This window comes from Pecten maximus, chromosome 4 (genome assembly GCF_902652985.1).
Source record: "Pecten maximus chromosome 4, xPecMax1.1, whole genome shotgun sequence".
In the NCBI taxonomy this organism is placed as follows: Eukaryota; Metazoa; Mollusca; class Bivalvia; order Pectinida; family Pectinidae; genus Pecten; species Pecten maximus.
In genome coordinates this window covers 34,595,365-34,621,604 of record NC_047018.1, presented here as the reverse complement: position 1 = coordinate 34,621,604, position 26,240 = coordinate 34,595,365, and the positions used below count along the sequence as shown (strand labels likewise).

The 26,240-nt window shown below is 35.0% G+C and overlaps 1 protein-coding gene across 1 annotated transcript; it reads right to left on the bottom strand.

Moving 5' to 3' along the window:
* Positions 1-100: 100 nt before the first annotated feature.
* Positions 101-25,760, bottom strand: LOC117325922. The gene is made up of 31 exons (XM_033882436.1): positions 25,670-25,760; positions 24,733-24,888; positions 24,250-24,491; positions 23,774-23,875; positions 23,018-23,169; positions 22,429-22,623; positions 22,021-22,156; positions 21,349-21,522; positions 19,149-19,352; positions 18,562-18,786; positions 18,254-18,330; positions 17,382-17,590; positions 17,108-17,277; positions 16,043-16,203; positions 15,825-15,919; positions 14,627-14,800; positions 13,084-13,361; positions 12,612-12,883; positions 11,989-12,131; positions 10,957-11,121; positions 10,103-10,327; positions 9,462-9,633; positions 9,007-9,200; positions 7,414-7,567; positions 6,260-6,422; positions 5,573-6,029; positions 5,226-5,340; positions 4,775-5,003; positions 3,919-4,090; positions 3,306-3,481; positions 101-1,984 (listed from the first exon to the last, which is right to left on the bottom strand). Exons 1-30 carry the CDS (start codon positions 25,676-25,678, stop codon positions 3,371-3,373), a joined length of 5,331 nt encoding a protein of 1,776 aa, XP_033738327.1. The 5' UTR covers positions 25,679-25,760; the 3' UTR covers positions 101-1,984; positions 3,306-3,370.
* Positions 25,761-26,240: the final 480 nt, after the last annotated feature.

Sequence of the window (26,240 nt, the reverse complement as noted above, 5' to 3'; positions counted from 1 at the left end):
TACAGTATGTTACATTCCACGTACTTGAGCTCTTGATATGAAGACGCTTACCTATTAAGAATACATTCTCTTATTTTCTTTCAACATTTTCAGGGATATTCATAAAATTTGCATTTTGTTCATATTTTACCTGAGAGTTACCAATTTGGAGTTAGAAGTATGACCCCATTCACATATCGTTATTTTCCGTTTTACATCATTTTCAGATTACAAAACCGATTATATTGCAAAGTGTTATGAACGCATGACCGACGACCATTAAAATCTAATGAAATGTAGATTTGATCCTGTGGTGTTTTGGTGTGGATATGAACGGTATATGTCAAGGGGTTAATGAGATATCTTGTACACAAGCTTATCACGGACGGACAGATACATACACGCACTCACGCACTGACTCAGTGGTTACATAGTTTCATAAACGCATCGCTTCTGTAGCAACTATATTACTTCTGTAGTTTCACATAGGTTTGGTGCGATGATTAACTCGTTCAATTAACGATGGAATTTTCACTACAGTTTAATTTACGTCTATTTCGCTAAAACATGGTTAACAAAGTAAAACTACAGAATAGAGCATAGTTTGATACAAGGGCTAACACATCGTGCGAATATATTGAGCCATATACGGTAGTCCGCTATATATCGCGCTGGTCAGAATTGAGAGAAAAAAACAAAAACCATTTAAAGAGTATGTAATATATTTTATTATCGCATCACATATTTTTACAAATTTGCACATAGTATAAAAATATAAAAAATAGTTAACATGTATATAATATTATTTTAGTTTTAGTTCAGTATTATACCTATTTCACTCAGCGTTCAAATGTACAATAAAAATCTAGTGATAATATACCGGTAATCAAAAATTCTATGTTTAATTAAATTTGCAATACACTTAACTACATGTGTCTGTATTATAGCTTATACTGACATGCTCGATCAATCGATATCTTATATCAGAATATTAAATATTAAGAAGAAAATAAAGAAAAAAAACGTCTAAAAATGTAAGTAAAAATATGAAGTATGTAAGTAGAAAATAAAGATAAAAGCGTCTAAAAATGTGGGTAAAAATATGTAAAAAGTACTTGCCACGATGGGATTTACGGTAAGAAAAATGCTGTTACTACATCTTAATAAACTAATTAATAATTATGCTGTAATATCATTATCTGCATGTACCTCTTCGAGTTGTATGATCCAGAAACTGAAACACATTTTTGTTGTCACAATTTCATTCAGTGCCTTTTAAGAAAACGTTAATTATGCTTTTTATATGTAGACAGAACAACGTTGCGAAGCATATCCGAGAAATTATCTATTCTGCTTATATGCTAAATACGTATGTCATATAATAGGGATATTTTTAGAGTAAAACTTTTACATGATTTGTATCTTAATTAGATCAATTTCATCAACAAAGCTAAATTGGATAGCTGGGATGTTTTAGGAGCATTGTTATCTCGCATTTCAAATGGCAAGAAAAAAATCATTAATTTCATCCTAACCAAAACAAATGCTGAAATAATCTCCAAATCTCCAAGAAATTAGATCTGGAGAAAAAAATGAAAAAGTGTTACTTTGGAGAACAGAATGTTAGTGTTCGACATAGCTTAATTAATGTTTAAACTACACTGTTGAAGGTTTTAAACACTTTCTCTATTTTATTCGATGATTATCCAGACACTCAATATTGTACAACAGATGGATAGAAAATATTTACGACGAAACATATAAATATATTTCAAACCGATCTAGATTTGATGTTTCCGATGTGATATTGATAAGAAGAATCAATGTTATATATAACAATTTTAACATTTAAATTTTGTGACGACATTTAGCAGATGTTATTCAGCTTGATCTGTTCCTTGATGTGTTTGACGATAAACCTCAACCTCTTCTTGCGACGTTTAAGAATCGGATCAGCATTGAATATCGCACCCTTGGTGGCGACCACAAGCTCCACAAGGTTCCCCTAAAATCAAGGTATCTGTATTAATACAATCTTCACAACACCTAACACAGTCTTTATTAAACCCTGTAAATGCATTGATTATAAATCAGTGTTTTTGCATGACTCTTTTGTGAAAGTATTACTTATATTTAACCCCCTGAAAACAAATCCACTACATACATGCTATTGCATGAAAGTTTCTACTATTTAGGCGTCAAGAACGTAGTTACGGTATAAACTTGCAAAATTAGCATATGAAATTCTTTGTCTTGCTACCGATCACTAATAACTACAAATTTAATTTACTTCACAAAGCTATGACAACTTATGTTAATCACACTGTTGGCCATAACGGAAGAGCACGAGGAGTCTTACTATGATGGAAAAACAAGAAGCAGGTGCCTCCCATACTTGTTCACATCCGATTAGTGAATCGAAACCTGGTCGCCTAAACGAGAGGCGAGTGTGGTACCACTGTTCTACCACCCCCTCAGCATTCAGTAGTATATAGTATATATTAACGAAATTTGAATTTTCTTCTATTTAAAATTGATGTAATTGTTTATAATGTAAGGCATAGAGTAATCTCAATCACGTCTTACCCCATGTACTCTTTAGACCTTACGGGCCACCCAGATTGATTAAGATCATCGTTTTTCCTAATTATAAACATGAATTTTTATATGATATTTCATTAATAGGAAAATTGCTTGGAAGCTGATGTAATTTTACAATACAATCATAGCATGCAATTTGTTTTATTTTATCATCTATTAGGCCTGCTGGACAGTGAGTCCGCCCAACTATTGTTTTTTATATGACAGTAGTGTAATGAACCCTGGGGCGTTTTTCATAGAATGAGTCAGAAGAAACTCACTACGAAGGCGTACTATAGAAAGTGGCGTTATGTTTTATAAAGATGAAAATGACAGCCTCCGTCAGATTACGCCCTCAAATTTTAACTTAAAAATCTGTCAAACGTATTTTATCTGAGTTATTAGATAAATAAAATGTATCTATATATATTCATGAAAGTTTTTCCTCAATTGACAATCTTGCACTTGCAATGTGAAATTGACTTAATATTAATTTGCCTTAACCGCAGTGGCACTAAAGGATATGGAAACAATAATATGCATATAATATCTACAAATAAACTTCAAGTGTGTTGAGTTCCATTTAAGGCCTCAACTTAAAGTTCTCTTCATGATGATTGTGCATATGATGGCTTTCGTCAGAGTTAATAATACTCCTTTTCAAGAAAATGAAAATATTGCTTCCTTACTGAAGTTATTTTGCATCATGAACTAGCCGTGACTTACTGTACACAAAAAACTCATACCTCAGGAAGTGGAAGAGTGCGGTACGTCGATAACCAGTCCCGGTATATAACAGTATTGTCCCAGTTTATACCATTGACTTGTCAGAGGGATCCACAGAGTCGTAGCTCCCAAAGGAATTCACAATTATATTAAGGTTTTCAAATGTGGATTTCACGTCATCACTTACATATGGATTCTGAAACGAAACAGAAAAGGTATCAGACTGTATGCCATATAACGAAGGTCAATGAAGATATTGTATCGAAAAAGGGGGAATATTTAATTACCACTAGGTACCAGTCGGTCAATGCCTGATCAGGTATTGATATGTATTTACTATCGACACAAATTCATGTAAACGAAATTTCTTAACCTATGTTTTCCAATATATAACATTCAAACCCCAGTCGTATCTATACAAATATGTCAGATTCACCATTTCATAAAAATTAAACTCATTAAAGCTTTTATGGAGAAAATTATAACACCAAATACAACATTTCTTCAGAAAGTCAAACTTTTTATATTTCGTAATTTAATGACCAACCCATGGAAACCCAGGTCTCGGATATTCCAGAAAACAAATATTATAATGGCAACTTATCAAATAGAAATGATATCTTGCCCACTAACCTCATCCCTTGACATCACTATGACAACCCTCTGAGTGTTCAGACGGTATGGGTAATTAGCCGCCATATCCAATGCACCGTCCATTGTATCTACGTTTGGAAGCCGTTTCCACGCTGTTTTCCATTGAGAGTTATCCGTGCCAACATCCAACGTATCCAAGGTTACCATGTACCTATTGTATGAAAATGCTAAAAATACGTCTTTGATATGCTAAACATTTAATGTAGAAAGTGTTAATGGGATTTGTATATTTTCAAAATGTCGCGCACTGCTGAAAATACTTTTTTATTACGAGAAGCACATAAACAAAAGCATAAAATGAGTGTCATAATGCAAACTTCACAGTTGTATTCCGATAGTAAACCATACGTTTTATTATCGATATCATGATCTCATTTTAAAATATTTTATTTCCTTGTGAGATATGATGTCAGACATTTTCGTTACCTCCAACCTAGTGCTCATTATCAGAATATGACTTAAACCGGATTTGACCTAGATTTTTGTGGCGAGTGTCATTGATGAAGCAGAAGACGCTTAACCTTCCGAAACATCTGATCTTATACTCCTTGTACTTTTTCGAAGGTCTGAAAATCTACATTTTTGTTCGTATTTGCCCTCGTTTTATTGATTTTGAGTAAGAATAATGGGTTCCTAGTTATATGGGTATTCTCTATTGTTTTTGTATGATGTTGCATTCTTCAACAGCTATAGTCATTTAAGCCCGGACTGATAGCATAAATATGACACATATCACCTAGTGAGAGACCGACAGGAATAAATCTAGCATTAGAAAAAGGAAAGGGGAAAAGCTATTACACAAAGAAACAGGTCTTTATAATATGTGCAAACCTACCTTGTGGAGGCTGTCGGGCCTAGAGTTTTAGAGATTTGAACATTTCCTCCATACCCGACGATCCCAAGCTGTACATTGCGTAAATTATATTTTACAATGTGTAGTAGAGTCTCCACATGGGCCTCTATGTCTGTTCGCGAGGATCCCAAATTCTCATCCACGACTAACACAATATCAACAGGCCGTCGACCGTCTCCTTTTCGGGATGCAGACTCGAGGCTACAGTTCACTGTAATGAAAGTGCATTTTCCGTCTTAATTGAGTATCCCTCTTGTCAACATTTGTACGATGTGATCAGTATACTAATATGCAAATGACAAACACTTTCAAAAACACTAAAAAGTCTAATATTATATAACATTAAGTTATAAAACTTACTGATTCTTTAATAAACTTATGTATGCATGTCATGGACCTGTTGCTCTATAAATTTTACTCGTTAAAACGTTACCGTGAAGTGTGTCATAGACGAACTTCAAACTGCAGGCATATTGATATGCACGGATATGCTTGCAAGCATCATATGCAACCCGCCCGCAGCTTCTGGCTTCGGACAAACAGCTATCCTGAAAATGCAAAAACAATTATTTAATCAACCCAAGATTACTTGCTTCGTTTCAACATCAAACTGTCTTCAAGATAATATTTACCTTTACAGAAACCAGTATCAGTTTGCATTAGAATTTTGTGTTTCGGCTCTTCTTTATTAGTATCTTTATTTATTTTATTAATGTTTTATTTTTTATAGATAGAAAATTCACAGGTCGATAATATCATAAAAGTAGCATGTAAACTTACCAAGAACAGTTGAGGTGATACATATGAACCACACGAAGAAACAGTTTTTGCATGTGTAAATTGTCTGTTGCATTCATTTGCCATGTCTTCACTACATCGTGCTTGTATGTTGCTCAGGACCTGGTGATGAGGATGTAATTCTTCGTCAAACCCTGTTTGGTTGGCGGAACCGAGGGAAATACACTTAGGTGGGCCTCCTACAACGTATCCCTGGATGAATTCACTGGTAACTGGAGTGATATATTTAGTGGGGAGCTGGAAGTCCGAGCCTGATTCTCCGTCGTTACTGCCCAAAAGACCCCAAGAGTGACCGAATAGATTTCCAGACAAGGAGATACGGCACATGCCATGTTGGTGTTTGCACGAGACACGAACGCCGTATAAAGTGGTCAGAACCGTATTGTCACCTTTCATCAACACATGGATTCGACTCCCTTCACGTCCTAACGGCAAACGCCTAAACACATTTGAAATAATGTAACAAATCGTGAAAATAAAAAAAAAGAAATGAATAAAGATATATGTATGCAGTAACCATGCTCAATATGTTATAAGTGATTATTAACTATAAACATATATATCAACATCTTTATTTAAGCGATTTACACTAATTTCTTTTAAATGAAGCAGGGAGCTTTTTCTATATAATGTCCGTTTTTAGATACGAGAACTTTTGTGGTTACTTACAAAGGGCGTGGGCAGTTGTCACGGAAGACGTTTCCACCAAATTCCAACGTGACCGACATCTGGCTGGTGACCACACTGATACCCTGACGTGATAATAACAATGCGAACGTTTCACGGCTGTAGTCTCCGGCCAACAGGTGGATACAGTCAGCGGCTTGGTCATCTACAGAACAAATATTTCTTTCCTGAAGCACAATAAATCGTATATCACTTTACTTTCTAATTCAGTTTTAATAATCTCATTTTATAACCTTTTGTGAACAATCTTAAGTTCATAGTTGTCAGATCCTTCAACAAATAAATCCTGTAGACATAGCTCGTTAGGCTCGATATTTCGTACATGTCAGAAAAATAGGGGATATGTAATTGCGTCTTCAGTATACCAACATATAGCTCATTCTTGTACACCAGTATTGGCTTCACATTCAAACATTAAAAACTGAAAGTTAGTTCTTATATATCATTTCAAAAATTATTCTATTGATTTTAATTGTATTTCCTTTGTAACCTCCAACATTGTTGATATGCATGATTTGTACTTTTGCCTCTTGTTTTATGATTAGTCAATTGTATTCTTTGTGTTGAAAGAGCAGTGAAAGTATTTTTTATTATTTTTTCTCTAGTTAATTGTGATGAATTGACATTAATAATTAAAATAGAAACAAAGAGAGATTCATGATATCAAATCAAACCAATCCTTTTTTTATACACAAATAAATATATATTATTTATTTACTTATTTTGAAAGAGGCAAAGTGCAGCCTTTGACCTTCAAACTTGACTGACGACAATCTTATCAGGTGTGAAATGCCATTCTGCGATATTATAATATGAACTTAATTTTTCCAGAGATTCAGAGGACATCTTTTCCACAAGCTTTTTGATTTCTAAAGTGGTCAAGTGTTTACTTTGGTCTTTAATCTTGACCGATGACCACCAAAATATAATCCAATGTAGCTTTTATTATGTTACGTTATGGTGTGAATACGAATGAAATCTACCCAAGGGTTCATGAGGTAACATGTATAAATGCATCAGTGATAAATATATACGCTACCCAAGTTAATAATTTGTGATATGATTATACCATTTATGATAAGCATTGTCTTTACGAGGTTATGTAATAGTTTCAGGTGGAAGGTAACAACACATACCAGGAATGAAGTAAGTTCGACCGTAGTATGTCTTTAGGTATTGGCCGTTGAAGACGAATGCCTCGAGACGTTTGTCGGTTCTACCTGGACCTTTTGTCAAGCGTCTATACACCCCTTCCAGGTAACGAGAGCTGTATGTTGCTCTAAAATTGTCCTACAAAAAAGTGCCACAATACTAATAAGAAAAGCGTCGATTTTGTTTAGGGCTTTATTCATGAGACGCCTTTTCGTATATAACGTATCACATGTCGAAATTCTCAAAACAGCTAGATCAAGCATACTGTTAAACATATTGCTTGTTTTAAATATAATAATGAATCTTGGACACGATTATCTCAATAACAATTACTAGTTTTCCGCTGTAAATAATCCTTTAGTTCCGCGGCAACAGACGTTTGCCTATCAAAAGATGTGATATATACACCACAACGCTGATCCATTAAATCAGTTTATGAAATCATCAACGCCTGTACCCTCAAATATGATTATGGGACTCTGATATTTGATATCTGGACTCGCGCTTATCATGTAGGACTTGCTAAAATTTTGACTCCCAACTATATCTCTCAGTATCGAGACTCATCAAAACCTTTCAAATGGTTCTTTACCAGCCTGTAAGAAATTTAGAAAAATAACTACTCGAAGAGATCGCATAATTAAAATAAATTAAATAAATAAATATTAGAGAGAAAAAATACTTTTGTAGTAGATTGATGTATTTGGTGTGGAGTAAAATAAATCATATCACTAGCAGATTATCAATTGCAACATGGGAAATGACACGTGTTTCAATTGTTATCAATTGAATTAATTGTTGATGATGGATATATATATGCTTACGAGACCTCTATAGAGAAATTTAAAAAAAGAAACAAAAATGATGGCAAAATATTGAGAACTTGTGTTTCCATATTTATATAGAAAAGACGCTGTACTCATGTAATATTTACAGCGTTAAAGATACACCTTTATACTTTTCACCTGGTGAAAGCAAACTTTCTTTTAGAAACAATGTATATCATGTATGACCCTTGTTGGCCCGGACAGAAACGCCCGCGGGGTTTACTGTAGGAGGAAATCGGAGTACCCACATGGTCGGGCAGGTGACACCATACCTTTTCACGTCCGATCGGGGAATCGAACCTTGGTCGCGTAGGTTAAAGGCATGTGTGTTATAACTGTGCTACCCGACCATTCAAGCTACATGGTGAATATGTTACAATACTTTATACATACAAAAAATACTGACTACAAGTTTTAAAAATCCATCATGATAATTGATGAGGGTATATGTTAAATACGTGAATTTCTTGCTGGCTGACTATTTTATTACTTTATATCTAAAACCATCCTCATGATCAATTTTCAAGAGATTCTAGATTCTATACCTTTTTAAATTTTGGAGAAAAACTTAATTGAAATATATGGCCCTGCAAATATATTTATTAATAAGAAAACTTTTGGTGTATTCCATAATTTCCTCTTTGCTTCAACACGAAAATTCGAAGCATGACAAATTAGTGTTTACAGTAAGTCATAGGAAAAGATAATCTAACTAAGGTTTCGAAAGTTTCCCTCCATTGTTATACTCACAGGTAAAGAGTAGGTTACTCTGATGAGAGGTGCCGTGAAAATGATACGAGACTCAGCTAATAATTTCTCTACTGAGGGACGCAGTAGGTTGTCTATCAAACGATCTACAATCCATGGCGGGCGGACATTGACCCTACCCATCCATATCAGGACTTTTCCAACGTTTCTTGACACCATGCGTAAGTATAAATCAGCTGAAACAAATGTAGGTAAACTGGCTCCGATTCAGGTATCAACATGTCATATTACTGTCTATATTTCGAACCGAAGAAAATAGTACAGACATTAATCATCTCGAAGTATTTTAATTGGTGTAGATTCTGTATATTGAACGCCGGGTGTCACTCATTTCTGAATATCATATACATGTACAGAGCAAAATGTGACTGAGAATACCGGTTTGCTAAGCTGAATGTACGAATGGTATGACGAACAACTGCAATGAACTACAATACCATAACTAGATGTATATGATGGAACTGCTCCCGATTCATCAGTCCCATTATTTTCTGTTTCGTCTGTAGTGGTTTGAAAGTCGATGCCCTCGTACAAGGACCCAGGTCCACCGTTCTGAACATGGAATTGCAGGTACGGATATAAGTAGGTTTCTATCATCACCCCTACTGTCTGAAATAGAGATTGTAACACTCCCGTTTGTATTAATATTAATTATCATTAATAATAATATACAATATTTTAATAGCGTACTATATAATTTGTACAATAACTCTAATGCGCTTCACATTACATCATGTAATAAAACATTTGAAGTGTTACACAAAGTACAGAACATATATAAACGTCATGTCGACTCGAGCCGTTAGATGACCTCTTGAAGAGACTCTAAAAAGTACACATAAACATTTGAGTTTTAACCTTCCTTTACTCTTTACTTATATAACAATATGAAGGAGATTCACTACCAGTAGAACATGCCAAGGATATTTCTCCCATCCATTGATATTTACAACATATCAAATTGTCCTAAAGCTCTTTGTATTCAATCATGAAAATAAATAATATTTGTCCATGAATTATACCACTACATATTTCATGGATACGTATACTTTTTTGACCAATGAAATTCGCCACATACCATGTTCGCATAGGGAACTGCCATCAAAAATACAGGTTTTTTGGCATTTAGCAGGAGAACCTCTCCTACCTCCACCAGTACCACTCGAACTTGTCTAAACCGACCAACAGCATCGAGTGTAACAATTTCGGCTAGATCGGGATTCCAATTAATGGTGTGTGTAAGCGCAAGCGAGCTTGTCAGCGCCATCTCCCAAGTGAATAAAGACATCGCTTCCTCATCGAGCTTCAACAGTGAAAGATACTTGCTCATAGTAAAATGCCGATTGCTGGTTTATATATTTTTGATTATGTGTTAAACATAGATATAACAACAAGAAAGCGTAACTACCGACATACGTTTAGAGTTGATACTTAATGTAAATAAATAGAAGGAATACGTGTTCCTCTATTCAGATAATTTAGAAAATTAATAAAAGTATATTTACATGACATTGCCATATCATATAATATAAATGAAGTGTGATTTTAAGAACTATTGACAGCTATCCGTAGCTAGTCCGTTTGAAAAATAACGTCGTAATTCTAGCCATGGGAACGTCGACATTTAAAGGTCAAAATTAATGGCTATTCGATCTGAAGAATTGCACTGTCGTTCATGAATAGGATATTTTGGTGTATATCGGATCTAAATATCGCTTAAACAGCAAAAAATGTAAACATTATAATTGAACTGCCATGCTATGTTTTTATAGTCGTCATAATTTACATGCGTTGCGTGCAAATGTACAACATTATGCTAATTATGTCTGCTTACACAGCTGTCGTTTATTTATGGGTTCTATAATTACCACAACAAGGCAGTCCATTGCTTAAGATGACGCTAAAACTAATTCAGATAGTGATGTTATATACCTTTTGGGATGTTACATTGAGAATGCCGAGGGTGGTGTTCATCAGATCAGCCTTTAACGCGATCGTGCCTTCTGACCTCTCAAGACTCACTAACAATCGTGGTAAACCGTCATCTGAATCCACATAGTAACCGGTGATGTTTGTTCTTCCTGGTAACCATGGCATCTAAAAGGTGTGTTCGTTTAGGAAAATATTGTATAAATTCGGTGTAAATGAAATATTTAGATTTGAAAAAAAAGTTATTTTGACACGGGAAACACCAATTGACCTCAGATAATATTATAAATATAACAAAAAATATGGAAATATCGAACTTCAACAAAACATTCACAACATCAAATATCTTCATTACATTCTCTATAGCTGAAAAGAAGTATTTACGTGTCTTTAATATAAAAGCTTATACTACACAAGACTTTACTTCACAAGAGTCTATAGCTTGTCTACTTCCCAGTAGATTAAGGAGAAACACGCTAAAACCATGTATGATTTGCGAAATAGATTGATAGGATAATCATGATGAAAATAAACTGGCTGTTTCCCTTTCTTTGTTGTACAATTGATCGGAGTATTTTGTTGTTCCTAGTTATCTGGTAAGAATATAGCTACTTAAAGGAGTTCAAATGTTGAAATAATGCAGCTTGGAATTAGAAATATTCGATTTGGTCCTGATGCAAATTAACGTGAAAAATTTTGATGTTAATGTTATATATGGATAGCAATACTGTAAACGTACAGTGTAAGTATTTTAACAGTTATCATACTTTTACTTTTTGCACTGAAATCATTATGCTATATTATGATTGCTCTCAATAAATCATTTTAATATTGCGGTCACCGGGCATCATGTGGTAAAGAACCAACATTTCTAGTTTAGAGTTGAACATGCTATATATAAAGTGCATATTTTTATGTAAATATAACTGCTTAAAAACATGGCTGCTATTACGAATCGGTTCAATTTTATCAAATTGAAGTTTCTTACAATAAAATGATTTCTTTTCCTTCTTCTTTTTTTAAACGTACACTTACCCGCGAGTCAATGATGTGGTTAAATTTTATCTCCAATTTGCTAGAAAACAGCTGTATGTAATAGTGAGCTTCTGTGTTGACATCAAGCCAAGTGGACGTTACTTCCCTTTCTTGAATCAAATGATCAGTCCAACTATACAAATCTGAAAAATTAATCAATCATACACACAAACGTCATTGTACTTTTCGCTCGTACTATCACTTCGAGTCCTAAGTGAGACCCAGATCCAATATTTCACAAAGTCAGTTTTAAATCTACAATGTTTTAGCCTTAGAATACAAAGCTATATAAATGTTTTGCCCATTGTCCATCAAACTACGAGTTAAGTGACATAAGGAGAAAAAAATAGCACCTGTTATAATTAGGAATAAATATGTTGCATTCTCTTACGTTTTTATAAATTTTATGAACAATATGTCTGTTTGGTGATCTGGTTAAGGTACTTTAACCTTAGAAGGACAAAACATTCGCATGATGCAATTAGATAAGTATTACTTATTACTGTATCTACTACTGAAATTATGTTTACATGTACTATTGACTTTTGCATCATTTATACAATTTTCGCCAATGAATACGCGTTTTGTATTCAACAATCATATGTCACCATAAAATCACTCACTTCTGACGTTGAAATTGATCGCTGGCCATTCTGTCGTCTGCAACTTGCAGTGGATAAGAAGGTAATATCCCTCTTTTGGAATTTGATAAACGTGCAGAAGATAAGAAGTGTTGACCAATTGACTGCTGTAGTCTAGAACTACGTGAACTGCATTAAAATATTGGAACCGGAAACGGAAGTTGCCTCTGTATGATTTGGACCTGACCACAGCCTCCTGCTGATCCAAGGTATCATTTGACTTAGAAACAGCCATATCTAGTGTCGCCCAGTAGCTAGATGCAAATGATATCAGTTAAATAGTTTGTTACTTATAATATCTTATCTTTCGGAAACGAATCCAGAAAATAAATTTTCAAATAGGCCGAGTTTAGATATTTTGATTGAATTGACTAGCGTATAAAATGAAATTATATAACTTTCTGGAAGTACAACGTGTGTTCGTAACGTATTTATTGTATATGTTTTTACTTACTGGAAGTTCATACGTGTGTTCTTAAGCTGGCGACCGTACACACCTGTTGTACGGTATAGTACTTGCTCCCCACACACTTGTCTGCTGTAGTTACTGTCAAACCTCATCTCTATCCCCTCGGACACGGGTACGCCGACAAGTGTCAAAGTCAACACTGTCCTCTCGGGTATCTTCATACAGGGATCCGTCCCGCGGTTACCTATGCCCCCTCCCACATTTGATTCTGTCATATTTCTTTCAATAGCCATCATGTCCTTTTCCTCGACTGTGGGTGTTGCCTGTTAACAATCATAAGCTACATGTCGTTAACGTGTTCTTTTTTCTTTGCATTTTCCTCTCTTTTTTACATTGGAAGGAAGAATGAGTGTAGCAATTGTACTCATAGGAGAGGGGAAATGCAAGAACCAGACCCGGAGTCGAACCCAGAGGCTCCTGTCAAGTTCTTCGACATATCTATAAAAATACCGAAAAACATTTTTTTCGAGAATAACAATGAAAATGAAAAGGTATTTACAGAGAGACATACTCATTGACATATCCTGATAAGTCAATTTCAATATGTGTGGCCTGTTCATACTGGAATAAGTTATCTAAGTCTGCATAGGAAACCTAACAATAGTAATAAAAAAGAAAGCAAAATAAAATTGAAATGTCAATAATCTGTACGAATTTAACATCGTTAACGAAAGCTTTATAATTGCAGGAGCTCTACTAGGTTGAATTTAAGGACACTATTAATTCTTCCAGTTAAATTAGACACCAATGCTAGCAAACTATGCTTGCCTTTCCCTAAACGATAATGCTCACATGTTACGTAACTTTTCATCTCGGATTCCGCTTTTGTTTCCATATTAGAACTGTGACAGTGATCAACTGATCAAAATCATCCTGTATTTGTATGTCATCTTACAAATCAGATTAGTAACCACATTTGGTTTTATTATGTTTAACTTCCTATTAACAGCCAGGGTCATTTAAGGATGTGCCAGGTTTTTGAGGTGGAGGAAAGCCGATGTACCCGAGGAAAATCCACCGGCCTATGACACCATGCACTGCCCCACGTGGGCTTCAAACTCGCAACCCAGAGGTGGAGGGCTGGTGGTAAAGTGTCGGGACACCTTAAACACTCGGCCACATCTTCCCTGAGTCACAAGCAATTACTAGAGAAACAAGAGAAATGGGTGACATTGTTTATATTTTCTATATCAAAAACATGCTATTATTTATTCAAACAAGGGTAAAGTCGACAAAAGAGCCGAGACATATTTATTTTTAGCCCTGTAGATAGCTATTAGCTTATCAATGAACATGACAGAATAGCCAATATCACTACTCAATTTACGAAGTTTCATCAGGTTGTCTCGAATGGTTTCTCAAGAACAGCAAAAGTGATTTTGGATAATTGTTTCTGTGTTGAGATTGACAATGAAATATCCACTATATATAGCCACAGCAGTAACAAAATAAACTACAAACCATTTTTTATTTATAGATTAAATTCATGGAGTTGTCAAATGTCTATAACATGTATTCGATGTATTACCTGTTCAGTCTTTGAGACCTTTTCGATTTCTGTCAATAGGTTTTGACCTTTCACATGACCTCGAACAGACAAGTTGTAGGGCATTCCATTATGTGACAGCAGCATAAAGTAGGCGTAGTTATTGTCGGTGATATTGGTTCGGTTGGTCACTTGGGTATCCATAATTATTGTGTACTAAAAGGAAGTAGTGATATAAATAATATTCAGTGTACCACTATACATATAGTACTGGCTGTACTACTGCCATTATGGCAGAAAACATTAATACATCTTTATGTCACCAAAATAATGAAAGCAAATTGAACAGGGGCTCATATGAATATAGTCCAACCCCGCATTAATAAAGAAAATCCGTCAAAGGGTTCATGATATATATCAAATACTGTTCCAGCTTTATCGATGTGGCTAATTGCATCATTTGACCTTCAACCTTAGTGGATGACCTCCAAATTCTAATCATATTTAGAGTTTTATATTGTGATATTACGATGTTAATATGAACTTAATTTGTCGAGGGGTTCATGAAAAATTGTGTTTAAAAGCTTTTTTATTTTAAAAGTGGTTTATCACCCTTCAACTTTGACCGATGACAACAAAAGTCTTATAAGGTGTAGAACTTGGTGCGATGCTATGGTGTTTCAAAGAACTAACAAAAAGTTCATAACATACCGAGTTCACAAGGTTATCACGGACGGAGGGGCTACCACATAAACGGGCGTGATAAATGTATGCCCTGCTTCTTACTAAAGAGGGAGTATAACAACTTATCTAACAACAATGTCGTATCAAATTGTAATGCCATGATGATATATTTGAGGATATACTACTACAGTGGGAGGAGACATTCCGTTAACAATCAAAAAGGACATCTTACTAGGCGATATTACTGTAAATGTACCACGCCCACCCCATCCCTGTGATGAAGTAGGAATTGTACGTTATGACCTTTGACCTGTATGAATCTGCCCACTCTGTATACAGAAGCGGACGACGTTAACACCTTTATAAAATCCAGGCACTCATCCACCCAAAATGTTGAGAGAATCGTGATTTATTAAAATTTATCCTGAGTTTTTTCTTCTTGTATTACCAAGCCCATTATGTAAAGAGAAGAGTGCGTCCCGATATTCAAAGTATATACTTTTCCAATATTTTTAAGATAATCACATCATATAACTTTTAGAACTAATGACTTTACCTCCTGGGATTCAATCATTGTATATACAATGACAGCGTGATGGCTGGCATGTGTCAAGTTTACTTCCATCTTATTATCCACAGAGATTTTCAAACCTGTTGATAAAATAAACAAGACGATTAAAAGTGTTTTGTTCACTGCAGTCAAACTCCTGGTACCATCTTGTTTGTCGTGATATATTGAAAATAGATTGACGCAACTTATTAATGCTTAAATACCAGGCAGTTTGAGCAGCATACAGTCATTGGCTCTCCATAGGTTAGCGTCGGTGTAGCCAACGATGACGTCGTTAACTACCTGAGTTACCGACACATCTCCATTCTGTGCGGCTAGGGTAGGGTTCCAGTGCAGGAGGTACAACAGGGGACGAGCTTTAGTACTGAAACAATAGCACATGACTTTATAAATAACGAAGGAATGTCGTCGTGTAAGCAAAGACGTATGCTTCTTTCTCAAAATAAATCTCAGAATGGTCAATATTCTTATGAATGTGTAATTAAGATATTCTGAAAAAGGAAGACTGTTTATTGGAACCTTGAAATGTTGGAATATGCATATAAGAAACAAGTTATCGTTTGTTTTATGGCAAACACATCTTCGCACTTATTTCGTAGTGGTTAATGATGACACACTTAATTATGTTCATTAAAATGATATTGTCGTACCTCAGTTATGCAATTTTTCAAATTACCTGTTGTTGATATAAGTTTATTTCAAACCCGTCCGTTGAATTAAGCTGTCTATATTTTGGCCTCATTTTATCAATTTTATGTAACATGTTTTACGTCACGGTATTATTTTACCTTTCAAATTATTTGCCTAGGAATCTACCAAATTAATTCCTTTCCACCTGTTTGACACGAATTCTGGTTATCACTTATGTCGTCTGTCGTTGAAATAGTGAGTGTAAGTTAGCAAAAGATAATTGATTTTACAACCATCTCGCGAATGGTACGAGATAATGTATTCATTACAACGATTTTGCCAATTATATATGATTTTACACCCATACTAGCAATCTAGCCAGGACGTTTACTATGTTGCATCCATACTAGCTATCTCGCCATTTTATATGATGTTAGAACCATATTAACAATCTAGCCAATTGTTACAACCATACTAGCAATCTAGCCAATGGTTTGCGATGTTACAACCATACTAGAAATCTCGCTAATGGTTTACGATGCAACAACCATACTTGCAATCTCGCCAATTTCATATGGTGTTGCAACTACAATAGCAATTTTGCAAATGATACATTTGTGTTAGTAAGATGAACTGACCAATGGTAAGTGACATTAATTGCTGTGTTGTAGTGTCCGTTAGGTCTGTTCCTAAAGCTGTTCACTGTGACTGCCAGACTAGTCTCGGGAATAGCCAGAGTAACATCAACGATTTCACGTGACGAGATGATGGAAAGTCTGTTCCTGGTCAGGTTGCTGTGGTATTGTTCCTTATGAGATAAAAATAAAAACGTTACTAGTTACCCATTAAATATGATTGCCTTCACTAATTTCGCATACAGGTATATTATCATATTGGCCTATTGTAACAAACCTTCACTAAGAATCTGATGAAACTTCTGCCGGTTATATTGAGATGTATGTCATACACCCAATAATTAGTAGGGTTTAGGCTTTCATAGGACCAGGTATAGTCTTCTTTAGCATAAAAATGTATCTGTGCTGCGGGCATGATCACTTCCATGAGGCGAAAACGATCTTTTCTATGGATATGTAGGATCAGGCCTTCCGTGTTCTCTTGTCCTTCAACGAAAACGAATATCGCTAATTACCGGGTTTGATCAATTTTGTGTTGTCAATGATTGTAAATAATAGGGATTCATTCGGAGAGGGTTTAGAACTCGCTGTTAAGTGTGTTAACTAATATCTCCAGGGAGGGCACTACTTACTGTGTATCATTTTCACATCGTCTGATACTTATCAATCGTCACACAAAATGATTGAGTGTTTTATGTACTTTTTGACAATTGTGTAAGTGAAATTTTAACACGGGTATTGTATTTTAAAACATATCCTATTTAAGTGTGAATATTTCCAACGTGGTCTATGAAATGAACCTAATGTTTTAACAGAAATGTAAGGCTAGGTTTGTCCTTCTGTCAACAATATTGGTAATGTATGTGGTTGGACAAAAAATGATAAGAACTATTAGTTTGATACTAATTTACTACAAGCTGTAAGCTGAATAAATATTAAATACCCCGTGTATATACAGCATTTCCAGATTTGAACGTTTAAAGTATATTTCAGCCAAGCAGTCTTAACAATCAGATTCCATCCACCTAGTAAATCAGTCACGATATATTCCGTAGAAGTTAATATTTTGAAAATAAGCTATACACCGACATAGTCATAGACATCGTCAACAAATCGTCATCAAATATTACAGTTACACTATTATTATACCTTGTCTTGTCACGTTGATCCAAAAGTGGAGGTCGGATCTATTCCTACTGCGAACAACGGACATACGGATTGTTTCTCTGTTAAAACACCAGACATTGTAATTTACATCACCACTGCATAGTACAAACATTTCGGCAATATTTTCTTCCAAATTATATGAAGAATAAGTGTAAGTGTTTTAATGTTTCCAATTTATGGACAAGTTCAATATATTCTTACAATTCCCATTATCGTTTTGAACGTTTTATGTAAAATAAAAGATAGCCAAACCAATTAAAAGAAATAAAAATGAAAATAGAATTCTTTACGTTTCAACTTTCCGTGTATCCAGTTTGAAATTAGACGGCCCTGATAAGGGGAAGTAAGCGTGTCTGGTAGATGAGGTCGTGTTGGGAAATACACTGGTGAAGCACACTTGGTTGCCCGTGAGAGTAGACAGTATTCCTCTGTCACAGTCCTGTACCGTGGTCTGGAATTCAGGGTCTGCCTCTACCTCTATCTCTCCGGATTGGTTCACCAAGTACAAATGGCCGCTATCACAGATACAAGCCAACAGTATAAAACAAATCGTTAGGATTTTTGCTTTCTACTTGCATACGGAATTATTCGAATTTCAGAAATCGGTCTCGGACACATATTCATATCATATAATATCATTAGAGATAGTAAATAACCAGTGAATAGTTATACCAATATATATATATATATATGTATATGCAAGTAGATACTTCACAAAGTTACTAAGGCGGTGTTCCGCGAAATTTAGTACCGGCATGCAAGTTCTGCTGGGGACGGATCGAAATAAATCAAAAAGCAATGCAGTATTTTCCCCGAGAACTATCACCTTACCTACATCGATTTTTTTTTTCATGCGTTATTCCTGTCTCATACTAACCTCAGACTTGCTATAGTGTAATTTGAGTCAGTGGTGGTTTGACTTATAGAGATATCCAACTCCCTCGGAGGATTAGGCCGAGTATTGAAGCGTAAAGACGGAGCTACTGACATCTGTACTAGTCCCCTAAAACTGGCTCTTGCACCAGAAAGACTGTGCTGACCAAACCTCGTGGTTAGTTCTCCATTCAATTGTACAGAAGCACTATAACAGAAATAAGAAACCGAGAACTAGCAACTAGCTACAACATTTCAAATCGAATTATCATTACACTTCAGAATCAAGAAATGACTCTGAAGTGTACTCTAAACAGGTACATAGTTTGAATAATTGGCAATGGCTCAATAAATGGTTTAACATTCGAGAGTTTCATCTAAACGATAATGTAGTCATTCTAAATAAGTGAAACTTTGTTATCTCGAACTTTGATAACGCGAGGACCTTTCTTAACTCGGTCCTTCAGTGAAATTGTATAAAAAAAAAAAAATAAAAAGTTTTTCCGTGGTCAACTTACTTCAAGATGACGAGTTTTGACTGCAAAAACAGATAACTGATAATTCACTTTCTTATTCGATCATGCCTATATTATATGTATATATAATTATGTATATGACCTGACTGTCACCGCAAATTTACACAGACTCTAATGTGTTTCTCGACCTTTGGCCTATATGTGTAGATACTGCAGTGCTCCACTTCAATATTACTTTTAAAATTGTAGCTTTCCTGTTCGATTGGGAGCACATAGATAAACAGTACAAACTGAGTCTGATGTATTAACATGTGATGTACAAACTAAGTCTGATGTATTAACATGTGATGTACAAACTTAGTCTGATGTATTAACATGTGATGTACAAACTAAGTCTGATGTACATTTTATTAACATGTGATGTACAAACTTAGTCTGATGTATTAACATGTGATGTACAAACTAAGTCTGATGTATTAACATGTGATGTACAAACAAAGTCTGATGTATTAACATGTGATGTACAAACTAAGTCTGATGTATTAACATGTGATGTACAAACTAAGTATGATGTACATTTTATTAACATGTGATGTACAAACTAACTCTGATGTATTAACATGTGATGTACAAACTAAGTCTGATGTATTAACATGTGATGTACAAACTAAGTCTGATGTACATTTTATTAACATGTGATGTACAAACTAACTCTGATGTATTAACATGTGATGTACAAACTAACTCTGATGTATTAACATTGTCATGTACACACTTAATCTGATGCATTGACATTGTCATGTACACACTTAATCTGATGTATTAACATTGTCATGTACAAACTGAGTCTGATGTATTAACATTGTCATATACAGCCTCAATCTGATGTATTAACATTGTCATGTACACACTTAATCTGATGTATTGACATTGTAATATACACACTTAATCTGATGTATTGACATTGTAATATACAAACTTAGTCTGATGTATTAACATTGTAATATTGTCTGATTACTTAATCTGATGTATTGACATTGTAATATACACACTTAATCTGATGTATTGACATTGTAATATACAAACTTAGTCTGATGTATTAACATTGTAATATACACACTTAATCTGATGTATTGACATGTAATATACACACTTAATCTGATGTATTGACATTGTCATATACACACTTAATCTGATGTATTAACATTGTCATGAACACACTTAATCTGATGTATTGACATTTTTATCTACACACTTAATCTGATGTATTGACATTGTAATATACACACTTAATCTGATGTATCAATATTGTCATATGCAAACTTAGTCTTAAGGATTAACATTGGCATTTACAAACTTAGCCTGAAGGATTCACAATGTCTGAGCTAGGAAAGTCATGAAAGGATTATGTAACATAGTCTCACAAGATATTAGGAAATGTCAATACAAATATTTAAGTTAGATGCTATTAGAGCCAAAATTTAATTGAACAATAGCATGCAGCTCGCCCTTCTATGACTCATTAAGGATACTAAGAACCTTAGGTGTTGATATCAAGGAGGTGACAGAAAAGAAAAAAGGTCGAAATTGTTAAAATGTGGATTTAGAGGTGCAAAAACAAATTATTCAATAACAATTCATGATTTTCAATATTGAATTTGTCAATTCCATGTGTATACATAATTTGAACACTGAGAAACATATTTTCAAACGTATGGAAATACACACTGTGTTTTAAGGGATGCATCCAGCTGGACATCAGCGTTCAAGTTAAGAATATCTGGCATAGTCAATCTGGCATCGAAATCCAGTCCCATACTCATTGTTGTGGAAACACTCATGTTCATAGGAAAACCAGCTACTGTGGGTAGTATCTTCACCATATCCATCATTGATGTAGAACTGTAACATAAATTTGTACGTTCATTATTTCCCGCATTGATACTGATAAACTTGCACATACAACCTCGAGGATAATGATTTACATGTGTATACTTCCTGAAGTATCCATTCATTGGCTCTACAAAAATAGCAATATTTTTCTGGGGTTGACGGAGTTTCAACATTCGACATAACTGCGGAGTACGTACACAGAGTTCCACATTCCATACATATACATGTATATACAAATATCACACAGATTACACTGTGTGTTGCCATACCAACATTATCGTTGTGAATTAAACATCATTACACAGTGGATGGTTAACTCACTATGAAAGGTCCTTCCAAATGGATCATCAGACAAACAAAACCATTCATCTTTCTGTCTTGGTAACTGGGGGATTGCCTAGAAAAGTTTGCAATGTATTTGTTTGTTTGTTGTTATTTCTTCATCGGTGATATATACATGTATTACAGAACATATTTTGTAATGTAATGTAAATATGTTAATGATACCTGGCCCGTTTCATTGGTAGCTGCTGCAACAGTTCATGTATATATCCCACAGCAACGTTTTGGAAGGACTGCTTTGAACGACTTTGCGATATGATCGTCAACAAATCCCGTACTTCCAAGAAAAATAACTCTTTACCTGAAATGACAAGGTTATTTGCTCAATCAATATTTCCATTCATTCATAATAAGCGAATGTCACATTAAGTCTTACGCTAACACAGGATGATTCTCTCTCTAAAATTTAATCTTGCAACAACGGACAATAGACAGACAGTAAAGACATTTATATGTAAAGAAAATGTTTTTCAATACTTCTGACTTTCGTCGAAAATTCAGTGTTCAGTGTTTAAAATCACTCCAAATGATCGCCTGAAAAAATACTAATTTTCATCAAACAGGTCCACTTACCTAGCACCTTGACATGAATTAAGCCGTCGGGGACTTTCGTTTGTGAAAGATTCATTTTATCAAACAATCCTAAAATAGCTGCAGCTATGTTCTTCTGTAAGGTAGCGAACACCGTTCCGTCCCGTGTTGAATCCGTGTTTCCTTGACTTCTTGGTAAAGAAAATATCTTGATAGCATCCACAATGACATGGAATTCTAAAACAGAAGCCGTTTGTCTTCTTTATACAGTAAAAAAAACTCCGGTAAAATGGTGGATATGTTCTAATAACGATATGTTATCAAAGTGTTTTTACAGTAGGACAAAATGCAGAAAAACGTTTAAATAGATATGATCTTTCCAAATATCTACTAAAAAACAAATTTAAATCAAAGAATATAACTTTCTTTCTTTCATTTTAAAAGCTAGAGAAACTTATAAAAGTTTCAGTGCTCGGCTATATGCCGTTATTATTGCTAAAAAGTGGGGATTGTGGGCGTTTCGTCAATTTTTCTAAAATACCAAATTCAATGAAATTAAGCACTATCTTACGCAAAGTTTTAGTTTGTGTTATCATGTGTTGTGAAGGTCAGCATAAACGGAGCAACTCACCATCTATATCTGCAGCTAACTCCAGGAGCTCAAACTTCTGACCTTTGAAGTAACTGATTCGAAGAACAACTGCATTGACAACAGGACTGGCGATGTTGTAAACAGTGTCAAGTTCTATTTGAAAACCGAAATATTCCATCCTGAAGGGAAACCTGTAGCAACATTTCACAAAGGATACAACTTTTACGGGAGTACATTGCGAGCCAAAAACAGTACAGTTAGGGAGTCCGTTAGTCTCTGCAGGAAACTTCCCCTCATAACAACCAAATCTTGTACCAAATATATACCAAAGGTTTTCTTGGCTTTGGGTTGGTTTATGTTTTGCATTGCTCAACAGCTGTGGTCAATTAAGGACAGGTCAGCACGCGTGTATTGTATGCCCGTGTTTTTGGAGGATACGCTATGCGCAGAGTGCGGAATTGATCCCAACTTTAAAGTGTACCTCACAAACGCATAATGTCGAAGACACCCAGCAGTACATCACATCCGGTACCTCATGGTGAAAACAGGCGAACCAGACGCCATAACACACAAAATGCTGAACGTGAAAAAGAAAAAATCTTGGCCAAGAGACAGGACACGATAACTTCTTCAAAAGGGTGAATACCTGAGACATGCGGGGTTAGGGGTGGGAGTGGGGGTAGAGAGGGGGGTGATTAGGAAGGAAGATGTTGGTTCAAAGAAGAGAGAGAAATAATAAATATTCATTATACATATATTACTCATCACATAAAAATATTAACAAGCAGTACTTACCTTATGTAACGAGACATCTCGACATATTTGGTCCACCCGAACGCGTGACTTACATAAGGAAATTTTCTTGCGTCAATCAACTCTTTCCATATACTGCGTAACCTGAAATGTGTAATAGAAGAGTGGTAACAAAGAAAGAAGAAATAATAAAATCACAAATAAATCAATGGAAAGAAAATATAATAAAAACAATAATGTAATTATGGGTGTTATGAAAATAAAACTGAGTAGGGATAATAACAGTTACTAGAAGACAAAAACACAGAAAACACCAACAGATGAATACCCGAAGTTATCTGGAGAGTTACACGTTTCTTGTACATTATGTGATATTTGTGATGATGTTTCCGGCTAGAAATACATTAGCAAATATTTGATCTATATCACCTTAACGCTTAGAACATGATCAAAAACTACATCATCAAGCAATTGAGAATTTGAGGAATTATGACCGAGAAATTAAAGTCTTCTCCTACCCTTGAAGGTCTGGTTGGTCGTTCTGTAGTAGGCTCTTGACATAAGTTATCATATAGTTCTTCATATAACCCATTTTCTCTGTGTTAATCAGTTCGAGAATTTCTGCGACAAGGTCGGGGTTGGGCTGCATCGCCAGCCGAGCAAATATTGTGGTGCGCAATGAGGGAGGTCGATTCACATCAATAAGAATAGAAACGAGTGTATCTTTCATCTCAGGGGTGAAGGTCATGTTGTGAAGTGCCTAAGAGAACAGAATATTAAAGAATCATTGAATTAGGCTACGGAAACCAACTGATAATCTATAAACATTAAATCAGAAAAATATCGTTAAATTTGCAGTTCTAAAAATAGTACTTCACTGATAGTCATATACATGTATATCAATTCACTGCCCATACGGTAGTACTTGTAATAAAAAGTGTTATTAATCCCAAAATAAACTAAATACTCGCGCACGACTCATGAGGGAAACCTTTACACACCAATATGGCTGTCTTTGAAACCTTGTGGGGAAGTCCTGTATTGTAAGCGCACTGTAACAAGGCCTGAACCAGTCTCCGATCCTTAGTCTCCCCCTCCATTCCTGTATACTTACTGTCATACACGTACTGGACAGGCGTCCCTATGTTACCGACAACCTATTGAGTGCAAAATACTATACTATGAGAATAATACAAATCGTCCATTGTCTCTGACACGCGAAACAATATATAAAACACGTATAAGTAATGCAAATTCTCACGCTAATTATCACTTCAAAGTTTGGAAAAGTGGAAAAATGTGTTTACATGTATACCAATCAATAACACAGAGCAGTTTTGCCTGTAATACAAATGTATATATTAGATTTAAAGCAAAATTTATAATAATACATTCGTAAAATTCATAATTACATTTAGAGTTCAGAACATCGCGTTTCACATTTAGTTTTAACGTAATCACAATATTGAATCAAAGAGTAGTATTGACTGACGTGTGTGGTTTATAATACAAAGGGAGATATCTACGCTGATCTTTGCCCAGTACGCATTACAGCGATCATAACATTAGTGGACTGCACTAAATAAGCAGAGCACCGCAAATGGAAACATAGTACGCCCGTCTAAATATATCTGTTGAGTTGAAACTAATACTGTAGTACCAAAGCATTAACCGAAAAATTGTCGGGAGAATCCCAAACTTGTCAAGTTATTTTCCAATTTTAAATCCATCTTGTATTTGTTGGCCCCATAACATCCATGCCAAAAGTTAAAAGCTAGAACAATATCACATTATCTAACTGAATTGTATTCCACTGAAGAAAGGGTGAATATACCTTGATGTTCCCGATATGATGTGCATGTTATTTGCAGTGGCAATTTTCATACACCCGTCGAAAATCGACACTGCAAATTATTAAGCTTAATGTATTTTCTTTACTTTGATCATGAGGAGAAGTTCATCAATAATATGCTGTTTCTCAGATTGATTAAGGTCTGTGAAATCCCAGTCATACACGTGTCTCCGATGGTTTCACGGATATGATGGAGAGTCTGATACACGGGTCCAGATTCCTATAAAACACAGACACAAACATAGGTAAACTCTCCATAATAAACAAAACAAACGTGAAACAATACATTGTTTTGTATAATGTATACTCCAGAACAGAAAGGTACTGGATATTCTGTACAAGACTCCAAGTTCATCGATACTCCCTAACTTCAGAAACATTTTAAACTTATGATTATCCATAAAAAAGCTTTGTTGCTTTAAACAGGAAAACACTTAAGGTATTTTTCTTAAATGATTTCCCTTAAAAAAAATTACGTTAAGGGATGTCCTCAAGTTATGTAACGTTGAGGAAACTGGGGACTGTAGCATTACACTTATATAATAATGTAAAGAAGTCAAAACGCCTGCAAAAAGGGTAATGGCTGCAAGTCCACGCTCCCATAACACATATGTATACGGAGTATCAACAATAATGTCAAGAGTGGTTGACCTTACC